This window comes from Epinephelus moara, chromosome 19 (genome assembly GCF_006386435.1).
Source record: "Epinephelus moara isolate mb chromosome 19, YSFRI_EMoa_1.0, whole genome shotgun sequence".
Taxonomy (NCBI): Eukaryota; Metazoa; Chordata; class Actinopteri; order Perciformes; family Serranidae; genus Epinephelus; species Epinephelus moara.
Window position 1 is genome coordinate 20,823,756 of NC_065524.1, and position 12,649 is coordinate 20,836,404.

A 12,649-nucleotide genomic window follows, 5' to 3' on the forward strand; every position below is an offset into this window, starting at 1 on the left:
TGCAGCCATGCCCCATGTTTGGTGACATTCTCAGGTAAACAAACACGTGTAAACACAAGGGTAATATTGTATGATAATGGACACGACCTCGATCATCTTTGCTGACCTCGCTAAGCCAATAACATCATTACTGTGGCAGGTCTATCCTCATTAAGTAGGTGATCAGTATGCAGATTCACAGACATCTGGGATCTAATCATTACACACTGGCTCAATAAAAGTTATGCAAGAAGTGCTTGTTGTTGCCCTCTCAGTTTTCTGTACCGTATTTTAAAGTTTCAGCATTTGTTTTACTTTGCATATGATGTACAACGCGCTCTGGTTTGGACCCATAAAAAAACGAGAGTCTGCTTCCTACCCACATCCAGAATACTGATTTGCAATTCCACGTACTGCAAATCAATATGCATTCGGAAAGGTTTCCTGAAAGCTACAATTACTCTGTCAACAGCGGCTGGACTCTAATATATCCACTGTTTTCACTACATGTCAACCTTTGCAAAATAATATTTATTAGGAACTCCTTTAAAGTAAATAACGGCCTGCATATGCTGCCTATCATTCAATTTTCCCTTCTCAACACAGTCCGGTTTATGTCTGTATGCTCTGAGTCCACTTCAGGGAATGTATGGTCCTGGCATTGAGAGACGGACTGTGTGCCAGCTGCTGCCATAAATCGAAATAACAGAGCAGGTATGGTTGTGAGTGTAACTGTTTGTCTTTTCATTTGTATATATTAGGATATAATCTCTGTTCTTGTGCTTAAAATATAGTGTTGACTTACTTTTTATGGCTGCGGTCTGCCCTCCCAACAGATCATGAAAAGTTGTATGTCTGTGTGTTTCCATGCCAGTTCCCTGCTGCAGCTTCTGCGTGTGTGTGGCCACACTTGATCTACATGTTAAGACCTACATTTACAGATTATTTATTCCATCTTTTTGCCTCTGAGGACCGAGGTGTTGATTCCTCTCTTCCCCGGTGGATTCTCCTTCGTTACATGTATACACTCACACAGCCCGGTCTCCCCACAGCCTCTCCTTCGGGCAAGGGTTATGCAGTGTCATGCAGGTTAGGTCTCTCTCTGGGGGGTTCGCCTGGAGGCAAACCTGAGAGAGAAGGAGTGGAGGGAGTAGAAGAGAAAAAACAGAAAAAGAAAGATACTTGGAGTAGATTTGTATTGTGAATAGAATCACGGGAATGAAAGAGGGATCTTGAGAATGAGAGTGAGTTCAGGCAGGGTTCTGGGGGGGGGGTGTTGTGTGAGGAGGGAGAGGAGTGGGGGAGGAGAGGAGGGGTAGGGGTGGAGTCGGGGGCTCGGCTATTTGTAGATCCTTGTGATGGATGACTGGTGTGTGTGTGAGTGTGTGTGTGTGTGTGTGTATGTAAGAGAGAGAGAGAAAGAAAGAGACTGGCTTTTTTTTTCTCTTTCTGCTCTTTCCCTATTCCCTCTCTCTTCAGGCGAGCAGAGCAGAGCGGGACTGAGTGAGAGGAGGACAGAGACGCAGACGTGCGCAGACCAGAGCACAGCAACTCCACAAAGACAAGAGAGGAGTTTTGCAAGGAGAGAATAAGAGAAAGAAAACAGCTTCTTCTTCTTTTTTTGTTTTTTTTTTACATCAGCAAACTGTGGTGGATATCATACCTACATCAAAAGAAATCTAGAAGAACAAAAAGGATTTGCTCCAGGAGGAAAATAATAGCATTTGATACAGTTTTGTTTCTATTTATATTCACCACAAATATAGAATTATTCTAGAGGACTTGCAAGGTGTAGCAGGACTCTTGCTGTTTTTTTTCCTGCAGAGAAAGGTGGACAGAGAGAAGTAAGGGGGTTTTTGTTGAAGAAGATCTGGCTGCAGTTGTGGTGAATATGCCCGTCAGAGGTAGCTGTTTTGGGGCAGGTATGGGCAGGCTGGCCGGGCAGCCACTCTGGATGTGGGTGGTGATGCTCTCTGCTCTGCTCATGGGCAACGCCAGTGCCTGCCCAGCCTTGTGTACCTGCAGTGGCACCACAGTGGACTGCCATGGACTGGGTCTCAAAACCATGCCAAGGAATATCCCCCGCAACACTGAAAGACTGTGAGTACCATCTGTACAGTACTCCCTGTGTGTGTGTGTGTGACAGAGAAACTCCCTGACTGTGTCCCTCTGTCTTCTTTATTCACTGTTTCCCTTCTGTCTTTACGCTTTATTGTAGTGGTGCACATGACTTTGCTTAGACTGAAAGAGAACAATAGCTCTGCCTGTAAAGCTGTGTGTGTGTGTGTGTGTCTGTGTGTGTGTCTGTGTGTGTGTGCATATAAGTGTGTCAGTCAGTCACTCACTGGCATTCCAGTCAGGTATAAATAGGCATGAGGGACTGGAAAGAGCAGGAGCAGATGTGTGCCTTTCACATGTGTCCATAATTTACTTACCTGCTTGTTTATGCTCACTGCATGTATTTTAGATTTCTTTTTAAATCCTGAAATGAATGGCGTCTCATTTTTGCCCCATTTTTTTAATGTGACACACATTTAGAGATTAAAAAAGTAAAGTTTGACTTAAAGTTTAAATTACTGTGGGGCAAAACTGTCTGGTCCGAGCTTCTGTTATGTTTGGGACCACGTTTCTCCCACTCATATCATGCCTCCTGTCTGTGCAACACTGTGCCTCTCTTTATCTCTTTTTCCCCCCTCTTCCCCCTTTTCACTCTCCTCCACTCCTGGGCCAAAGACTCCCCTCTCACCCCCTTCTCATGCCCCCGAACACTCACTCCACAAATTGTTAAATCATGTAGAAAATTAAGCAAATCTGCTACTTAAGTGAGTCTTGCACGAGGATCACGTAGCTGTCTTGTAAGACGGAGGGAGGATGGGAGGATTGGAGGGAGAGGTGAGGCAGACGCCGGCTTGCAGAGTGGAGTTTCTCTGTCTTTTCTGACATTCCTCTGAAATATTCATCACTAAATCAGAAGTGAGGAGTGCAAGGGGAAATAGATTGTTCTATTTCAGCTTTTAGAATATCAGTCCTGAATAAAACATGCGGTGGGAACGGAGGAGAGAAAGCCTGTGTCAGAGGCAGCATTGGCATAGTGGGAGCTAGCTGCATATTTTATGCTTTTCATATTTAATTTCTAAGAACACCTTTTTTTTTTTGTTGCCTGCCGGTCTGCATGTTTCCGGGTTGCTTATGTGCACATGCTGGTTCAACATTGAAGCAGAGAGGAAACATGGTCATTTTGTGGTTTCCTTTTACATGAATGGCCATTCACACTGGAAATATACTGCCCCTCCACTCAAGAGCATTTTTGTGTTAAAAGTTGTTTGTGCATTCATAGGTCATGTACAGCAAGGGATTTTTATCGTTGTAACATCTCTGGGTGTTTTCGAGCACGTCTAGCGCACTCAGGATGCTGCATTTTAAACATGATGTTTATAAAGGTCATGTGTAATTTATTCCTGGGTCGTTGCCTTTTTTTTTTTTGGCTGTGTGTGTGTGTGTGTGTGTGTTGGTGCATGTGTTAGCGTGTGTGTGTGTGTGTGTGTGTTGGTGCATGTGTTAGCTTTGTGTGTAGGTCATGTAGAAGATAGCCAGCCTCCATGGAGAGGCACTACTTAACAATAGAGACTATCCTCTTGTGCAGGCCGCTACATAGGGTGATTCATCAAGGTGATTGTGCAAGTCAACGCGGCCCACCCTGCCTCACATGATAGGGTCCCATGTGCATAGGTAGATTTATGTGTATGCATTTGGAAAATGTGTGTTTATGTGAGTGAAATTGTGCAAGCGCTACTGGGGTCGAAGATGAGTAATGAGTAAAGTCAAGTTTTTATAGAAATGTACCAGAAGTTGGAGGCCCCGTCCTTCAAATAAAAATGTTAACAGAAGCTTTTTTTTCTTCTGGAAATGTATTCGAATTACAAAGATTTAAAATCTGTAATGTTGCAAAATGTACTTGCCTCACTTTAATGGAAGGAGGCGGCGTAGTGTCAGTGTTAGGATGGAAAGCAGACGCAGACTATAAAAGGTAACAAAGTAGAAAAGGTTGCACTTCTCTTCACCAGCCTGCTTTGCTGTGTGTTTATAGACATCTCTGTGAATGCATATGTGTGTGTGTTTGCGCTAATGTACACAGGGTGATGCTTTTGGGAGATAGAGTGTGTGTGTTAGGGGAAGGAGGGGGTTGGTTTTGAGAGAAAGTGTCCATGTGTGTTTGTGGGGTGGGGTGTGTGTATGGAGGGTGTTGAGACAGACAGCAGAATCCCATTTGCACTTGTCAGTGTGGGTTTGGATCAGGTCTGACCCCTGCGCTCCTCAGACCGAAGCCTGTAATGAGACTGTGAGCTCCACGTATTAAAATTACACCCTGCCTCATACGGGCCACCGGCCGCTCCCTCCCCCTCTGCTCCATCTCTGCATCCATCCTCTCTCTTCATCTCTTTCCTTGTCTCTCCTCTTCCTTGTCTTTATTCATCTGCTGTGGCAAAATAGCACAAAGTATCCACACTGATATCAGGGTATGCTGAGAGGAATCAAATCTGTAAGCTGATTAAAGTGACTTTATACAGACAGTAAATGATCTTAGTTAAGCTTTTAGATGGACAGGTATTGACCAAACCTGCAGCCCTTCTCTCTACGTGCTTTAACTCTGTAACAGCCCTGCTGTTTGGCTTAAGTGTGTGTCTCATCTGTGAATGAGCTGAATTGCAGAGGAGGAGAAGCTGTGTGTGAGTGTGTACCTTCATCTAATTACAAAAAGGCAGTGTATTGATGATTTCTGTGCCAGAAAATACCCTGTACTGAGATTTGGGGGCACGTCGGCACTCCTCCAGAACAGGGGAGGAGGCTGCACACCATATGTGTGTGTGTTTGTGCATGCTGATATAAATCTGATGTTCACTTGTGTTTGTTCATAAACTTGTGCATGTGCCTCCATATGTGAGCATGCGTGCAGTGAATAAGTAATGTTAGATGAAAACACATGAGGTTTGGTGGTGGTTGAAGATGAGGGGCTCCCTTTGCTTTGATAACCATGTTTATGTATTTGGGGGGTGGGAGGTGGGAGGTGTGTGTTTGTGTGTGCCAGGGAATGCCTGCGGTGTTTTTGGCACAGGCACATTGCTGGTACAACTGACAGCTCACCGGCCACCTGATCCATAATTTACCCTGACAAGACTGAACACAGCCTGCCCCAATACCTGCCAAATCTGGCTATGTGACTAAAGTGGAAAGAGCGAGATGGGAAAAGACAAAAGAAGCAGGGTGAGGGGTGGAGCTGTGGGGGTCGAGAGTAGGATGAGAAGATCCTCCAAGGCGAGGCTGGCACAGTAACTGAGGTGGTAATGAAGGGATTACAGCACTGAGAGTGAAGAGACGTGTAACTCCAGCACAAAGCTAATGAATGAATAAACAGGATTATGTTATTTATTATAAAGGGCAACACAGGTCTTAGCTCCGAGGCAGGCTGAATTTTACTCAGGTCCTTTTTTTTTTTTTTTACAGTCTAATATATCCATCCTCGTAGCTGGTAAACCCGTGAGGAGTGATAATGCCTGGAATGAAGATCATTCGGAGAATGTTTATGCTCAGTGGAGGATTGTGAAATTACAGGCCTGGGACTCAGTCATTTCAATTTACTGCCTGTACTATACAGCTGTGGTCTTTTCTCCTGTGCCGAATACTGAGGTGGTCGCCATCTCTATAGCTTCCTTTTGGGCTCGGTATTTTATGAGCTCTGCCAGACAAAGTATGTGGTAATATAGGTATTACAGGTAGAGGGATTCAGATACCGATACCAGATCGGAAGTGTCTCCAGTACTGCCTAAAATGCAGTATTGCATATAAAGTATGCAAGCCTATGCACTGATCCGAAATTTATTCAAAACTTTAAAGTAGTTTGACACCTAGATAAAATGGCAAGTGATTTTTGGAAATCAATTCATCTTTACTGCTCTAAAACGAAGAAACTAAAGAAGAATTTATGTCCGGTAAATAGTGTTGAGTTTGCTATCAGCAATTTGGCAACATTTTACACTGAATAACGAAAGCTCTGTGGCATTCATTCAAATTCAGATATCAGAATCTGTATCGGGAAGGAAAAATGGTATTGAAGCATCTCTGATTGTAGGCCAGAGTAGTTTGTCTTGTAGCTCTCTGTGCCGTTTTTATTTTTCAGTTGGTCCAAGCATTTAGTCACCTTTTTACATTCTCCATACATGTACCGTAAGCATGTTGCTTGTCTAAGCAGAGTGATGACAGCCTGCTGAGCATCAAAGCCGGCTGCTGTGTGTCTACTAAACTCACCCCACACCCGCCGGCTTGCTCTCCTGATGAGCGCAGCTACTTTATGGAAGTGTGTGATTGCACTCACGAGAGCTAAGAAATGACCCCATCAATGGGATTTCTTACTTGTGCGTGTCTGACATGCTTATACGTGGTGTGTGTGAGCATGTGCATGTGTGAGTGTACATGCGTGATTGCTTTGCACGCCTATCTAAGAGTGGCTGTACCTCAGCAGACCGTGAAAATCGAATTTGGAGAACCCACCTAGATCACCTTTCATCTCTCAGAAGTCGATCTTTGCTTTTAACCCTCCTGGCTAGACAGGGAGAAGCTGGCGATGAAGAGTGAAGTGTGTGTGTACGTGTGTTAAAATGCACATCAGTGAACACTCTCCCAACGTTGTAGATATGCCGTCATAATCCACATTTCACGCTAGTCAAGATGCTTTTGATGTGATACAAGTTTGAGAGGAAATTATGGGCAGCATTCCAGATTCAAGGGCCGCAAGAGATCTGCATCAGTCTGCGCACTTATTTTATCAGTGCTGTGTTAAGTGCAATATTGGAGTGTTTTAATGTGCTGTGCTGAAGTCTTTCTTCACTCTCAAAATGTAGATTAATTGATTAACTGTCCAGAAAGAGTCCACGGTCTTCAGATGTCTTGTTTGTTTGGCCAACAGTCTGAACTCCACTCTACATGACAGAGACAAGCACATTGTAGCAGCTGCAACCAGTGAGCGTTTGCCATTTTTGCTTGAAATATGACCACAACAATTACTTGATCGTCAAAAGCTGCAGATACATTTTCTTTTGATTGGTACATCACTTAATTGACTTATCATCTCGGCTTTTGCGGTGGGGTTATCCGCTGGCAGAAGAGCTAATCTTCGTAAAGAGATGGAGGAATGCAGATATCAGCACGCTCAGCGGGGGGAGAGGCCCGTGCATACAACAACTCTTTATTCTCAGGGATCAACAGACAGATTCGAGCGCACATCCATCAAATTACCAGTCGTCAGCGCACATCTGTCAGGCAAACATCTTCTGCGTGGAATAACTGAAACATAATAGATGTGGCGGAGCAGATGTTTGGTCCACATGATACACTTTACAGTCAAAGTACACATTCATACAGCCTAAATGCCTTCATGCGGGACTCAAAACCACAACAGAACCTCAGCGTCTGTCGCTAAACAAACTACAGATACACTGTGAACCATGAAAGACCCTCAATCTCTGCTTCGACTACAACCCCGTGTGTGTTCCTCTTCCAGCCCACGGCAGCGACACACATCGGAACGGATGTTTAATTGTTTCACTTCGGCCTGAGAGAGTGTCATAACTTATCTGTGTTTGATCAGAAAGTGGCTGTATGCTCCTTTTTTATTTCATCTCATAGTCTCTCCTGCTATCGGTCGAGTTTTTGCTTACAGCAGCATCTGCTACATGAAAAAAGCTCAGAGTCTCCTTGTCAAGGTTGTTGTTGTAGAGTGAAGGCCAGATAAAAACAGCAGAAGACAGATGCCTGGGTTTTGGTCTCTCACTTTTACCTGTAGCTGTTTTAAGGATGAGAGAGGCTCTGCAAGATGCAGGAGACCCAGCGTGGGTCAAGGCTCTGAGAAGGGTGTGTGTGTGTGTGTGTGTGTGTGCAATACATGTGTAGGATCTACTTGATGCTTGATGTTTACCTTTCCTATCTGTAATCTTGCTCCCGAGGCCTGACTGAGCAGAATGAAAACTGTAAATAGCCCTTGAGGAGCCCAGAAGCCGGGAAAACACTCTCAGACGTCTTTGCGCTCACACACACACACACACACACACACACACACACACTGGGACGCTTGCTGACGCACACACACTAAAAATGTACAGTGGAGGGCTTTAACTGCTCGTCTGAAAGCCACATTTCAATGGAGAGGGAATGTTTTGTTCAAGCTGAGCAGAAATCTGACCTCTTAGTGTGGACAGAAGTGTTCCAGTTGCGTTTAAGAGTGTGTTATTTTGGTCACGGTGGTCTGCTTTCTCTCTCTCTCTTTCTTTCACTCTCTCAGTCTCTCTATCTTCACGTAGGAGGTTGTTGTGAGCCCAGATGGTACTGCCTGGTTCCGTAGCCCGTTGGACCAACTAGTATGTAGGTCACTTTCTCCTCGTAGTCTACCAGGCCTCGTTTCTACACTGACGTTTCCCAGACAGTTCGTCAGCTCCTCACAGCTCCGCGGCTACTCGCAACACTCCACCACCCTGCTCCACACCGTTGCTTTCAGGCAGCTAACAATGCTGTCAGAGCAGCTCTGTCTTCTTTCTGTCTCTCAGCGACTCTGTCTTTTTTTTCCTCTCTCCTCCTGCGTGTTTCACGGCTGTCACGTCCATATGTCGTAGAGTCTGGAGGAGGAGGAATGCTTCACTCTTCCGCATCTTCTCAACCTGTTCAGTTCGTTCATTAGGGAGAGCACTTACTGGTCCGGTCAAATAGCATTATCAGTGTGTGATGGTGGTTAATGAGCATCCACGCACAGGTCTGTACAGGACCTCGGGCTCCTGATCATCAGATTGTCTCCACAGTGAGGAGTTTGGACGGCACTGTGCCACCAATCCTCAATCAGCTGGCTTCTGTCTTCCCTGCCAGGCTAAAGCTGTTCGGGACAAATGGTCCTGTGGCGCTCGCAGCAGCGATACAGAATGACTACACTGCAAAAAATAAGCACCTTGATAAGTTATTAAGTGTAATTTTAAAGAGGATAGGCGAGACGTGCATTTACGTCCAGCAAATCCTGACTTGTTGGCCTTGTGTGGAGTTCAGTCTGAAGTCTTGACCTCTAGATGAAGGATTATCATGTTGCTGTTTCAGTTTGTCCTTGCTGGTATAACTGTATGAGTATGTGCGAGTGTTGAGACAGGGAATTACGTCTTTGATAAAAGGTGTACTATTTTCAACTTGTGAAATGCTCCTGTTAGCCTGCTAGCTATGTTTGCAACCCTGGCTACACTGTGTCTCGTGATGCCTACTTTTTCTGCCACAGCTTGCGAGTTAAGTTTTGTATTGCTGTTTTGTGGCTGCAAGCGTAAGCATATTAAACTGAAGCTTGATACGAACAGTGACTCAGCCTTGTGGGTCACATCTAACCCCAGAAGTGACTGTAAGGCTCCCCCATGAGTCCAAAGTGTGGCAACAGTTTAACTCATCAATTAAAGGCCCAGTGTGTCGGATTTAGGGGAATATATTAGCATATAATCACATGAAAATAAGGATCATTGTGTTTTTGTTACCTTTAAATGAGCTGTTTATATTTACACAGGGAGCGGGTCCTCTCCCATGGAGTCCCCCACATTGCTCTGCCATGTTTCTACAGTAGCCCAGAACAGACAAACCAAACTCTAGCTCTGGATAGGTCTGTTCATGTTTTTGCTTTGGCCACCGTAGTTAGCAGCCCCTCATCAATGAGCTGAAAAGCATTGGCAAAACACTGATTTTTAATGTGAAACTGCTTTATTCAGTGCGTCTACTGATTTAGATCACCCAGTCCATTTGTTTTGGCGAGGAAGAGACCTCTGCGGATAATTCGGCTCACTTTAAAAACTTCCTGAACTTCCAGATCTTAAGTTATCAAAGATAAAAGGTGAGCACACATTAGCAGGTGCTGGTCTAGCTGTCTGTCTGCGACTAGCCAAACAGCGTCGGAGAAACACTACTTTGTAATGTGAAACTGCTTTATTCAGTGTTTTTACTGGTTTTAATCACCTGGCTCGTTTGTTTTGGAGAGGAAGAGACCTCTGTGGATAGTTCCAGCCCCAGTTAAAACCTCCCGAACAATGAACACTGAAGGAATCCTAACTGCCAGTTCACGCTTGGCACATTTAACTGGTAGCAATCTGCAATCCCTACAGTAAGATGCTACTAAATCCTACACACTGCTCCGTTAAAACGTGGACTGATCATTTTTGACTTCTTTGCTAGTCCATAATGTCCCGCTGCGTCTATATTCATTTCAGCTCTGCAGTGTTTCAGCAAAATTGATAACACTGTTGAAAAGCCGTACAGCCCACAGTAGTTTCTCTTGTGATCATTATGTTCTTTTGCTCCGGCCAGCTCCGAACAGAACACAATTGCCTTTCCCACAGGCACTGTTTGTGTACATGCCAGTAGGTGTGCTTGTGCTCATTCCCCGAATCAGTATATTTATATGGTCTTTGTGTATGTGTGTAAGAAACAGAGCACATGTGGATATTTGTATCTGCGTGAGTGTGTCTGTACGCAGGCCTTAGTGAGCCGCTCTGTTTGCTTATCCTCCCTCTAGTCTTGGGGTTTCATTTCATGTAATGTTGCTCAATTCGAACCAGGTCCCCCTCAGCGGAGGGACCCCAGCAGCTGGCAGAAATAAACATAATGAGTTTTTCAGCATTGTAGCAGCAGCGCTCTGAGCCCCTTTGAATTATAGAGATGTGGAGCTGTGGAGCATAGCTGCCGCGTGTCCACCCGAGGGAAGGTGCACCAGGAAGTACTCCCAGGCATCAATCAGCTTGAGACGGAAGATGAAGGGGGATTAGATAGTGATGTCATAAATCCACTTGCTCTCCAGGAAGTGTGTCAGCACTGGGAGTCCTTGCAGAGTTTCCAGAGGATGGAATGGATTTGACTGAAGCAGTTGGAGGTGGAAATGCTTCGCTGTAGGAACTGGGAATGATACCTAATAATTTCGGCCTCTAAAGTAATACTGCAGTAGTGTAATGTGAAAACCCACAGAAAGTCAGCACGACAAAACATCTGTCTATGAAAGGAGTGAACGTGCCTTTGCTGCCGTGCCAAAAGCCATTGCTTGGCCTCCTTTGATTGTAAAACAAAGAAAGTGGCTGATATAGCTAATAAACAGCAGATTTTCCTTTGAGGCATTGACACCAGATATTACTTTGGTATACAGTGACCTTATTTAGAAGTGAAATCAACACAGAGACAAGCGAGTCCAGACTTAATGCATGTCTAAAGTCACTGTTCTCATACTTTTCTGTATTTAAGTTGTGGGTTCACCAAGATTTGTTGATCCATGCAGAACTGAGCACCAAAGTTCAGTGACCATGTATACACTGCTACTGTGTGTGTACGTGCCCAAGCAAAAATTACTTCCCGGTCTAAAGCTGATGTGAATCCCAGCTTCTTTCCATCAGCCGGAGCAACAGTGCATCCTCACAGACAGGGGAGTAACTTGGCGAGATTCCCCAGAGACAGAATACTCCCATGGGTCAGCAGACATCATCAAATGGGTCAAACACCAGGAGCTTTAACACTATATATGGGCCATGTGCTCTTATCATGAAGCCCAGTGTCCACCTCAATAGGAATGTTTCCCTTTTATGCAAAATGCTCGGGACAGTGGATTTCATAAATGTGCTCTTACAGGGCAATATAACAGTTGACTGCAGAAGGTCATGTCAACACACACAAGTCATCAATCGCTGTCGCAGATGAGCTACTGTGGGAACGTTATTACTGGGGCAATTTTCAAGGAACTGATTATGAGCGGGGCAATTTCAAGGACTTGAAAACATTGCATGGTTTCTGTTGCCAGTTGAAAAGGTCAGACTTTGCCATAAACAGTGTGGATCCTGACTCACTAAAACATCAGAGGCTGCTGGTGGCATTTGAGCGTCGCCTAAATGTCACGGCATTGCTGAACAGGTGCACGGCCAATATGGTTTTAAGATGGATTCTTTCAGCAGGATAATCCATCATCGTAAATTTAGTTCAGTTACCAGACCTCAGCTATCAAAACACTTTGAGATGTTGCATAACAGATTTGATTAGTCAACTCTGCAGTACGTGCAGAAACTATGGCATGTCTCTTGTTATAGGATAAAGCAAGACCTCAGTGCTGGAGGAGAAAAGTGTGGTTTCACTTGTTTACGTGTGAGTCATTTTTCCGCATATCCCCCCCTGCCACCCCTCACTTCAACCATCTTTCCCCCCTTTCTCCTCCTCTATCTCTCTCCTTTTTAATATCCTCCGGGTGTCATCAGCAATGACCACCCTGAAGATAAGACATTGGGAATCCAGAAGTGTGTGTGGGGGTGTATGTGTGTGTCCGTATGCGTAAGCACCTGTAATGAGCACCACATGTGTGTGTATCGGAGCCCAGGCTAATGAAGCCCAGTCCATTATTTATTTCCCGTGGCCCTGTCGCTTGGCCTGTCGATGCACCTGTGTACACACGCACGCACACACACACACACACACACACCATCTGTCTATAATGACCGTTCTCTTTGGTACTGCATAGCGCTACAATCCCTGGAGTGGTCATTAGACGAGAGGAGGAGAGAGTGACTGAAGGAGAGAGACCAGCGCTTTCGGCGTAGATTTGGAAACAGTTTTTTGGTTGTGCTTTGGGGTGGGGGGG

General features: G+C 45.0%; 1 protein-coding gene across 3 annotated transcripts in view; it reads left to right on the plus strand.

The window, feature by feature from the left end:
* Window positions 1–1,380: 1,380 nt before the first annotated feature.
* slit1a (slit homolog 1a (Drosophila)) overlaps window positions 1,381–12,649 on the plus strand; it is a 108,258-nt gene continuing 96,989 nt past the window's right edge. For all 3 annotated transcript variants that reach the window (XM_050071084.1, XM_050071085.1, XM_050071086.1), the window contains exon 1: window positions 1,381–2,079. In XM_050071084.1, the coding sequence (XP_049927041.1) occupies window positions 1,871–2,079 (209 nt within the window). In that variant the 5' untranslated portion in view covers window positions 1,381–1,870. The remainder of the gene's footprint in view (window positions 2,080–12,649) is intronic.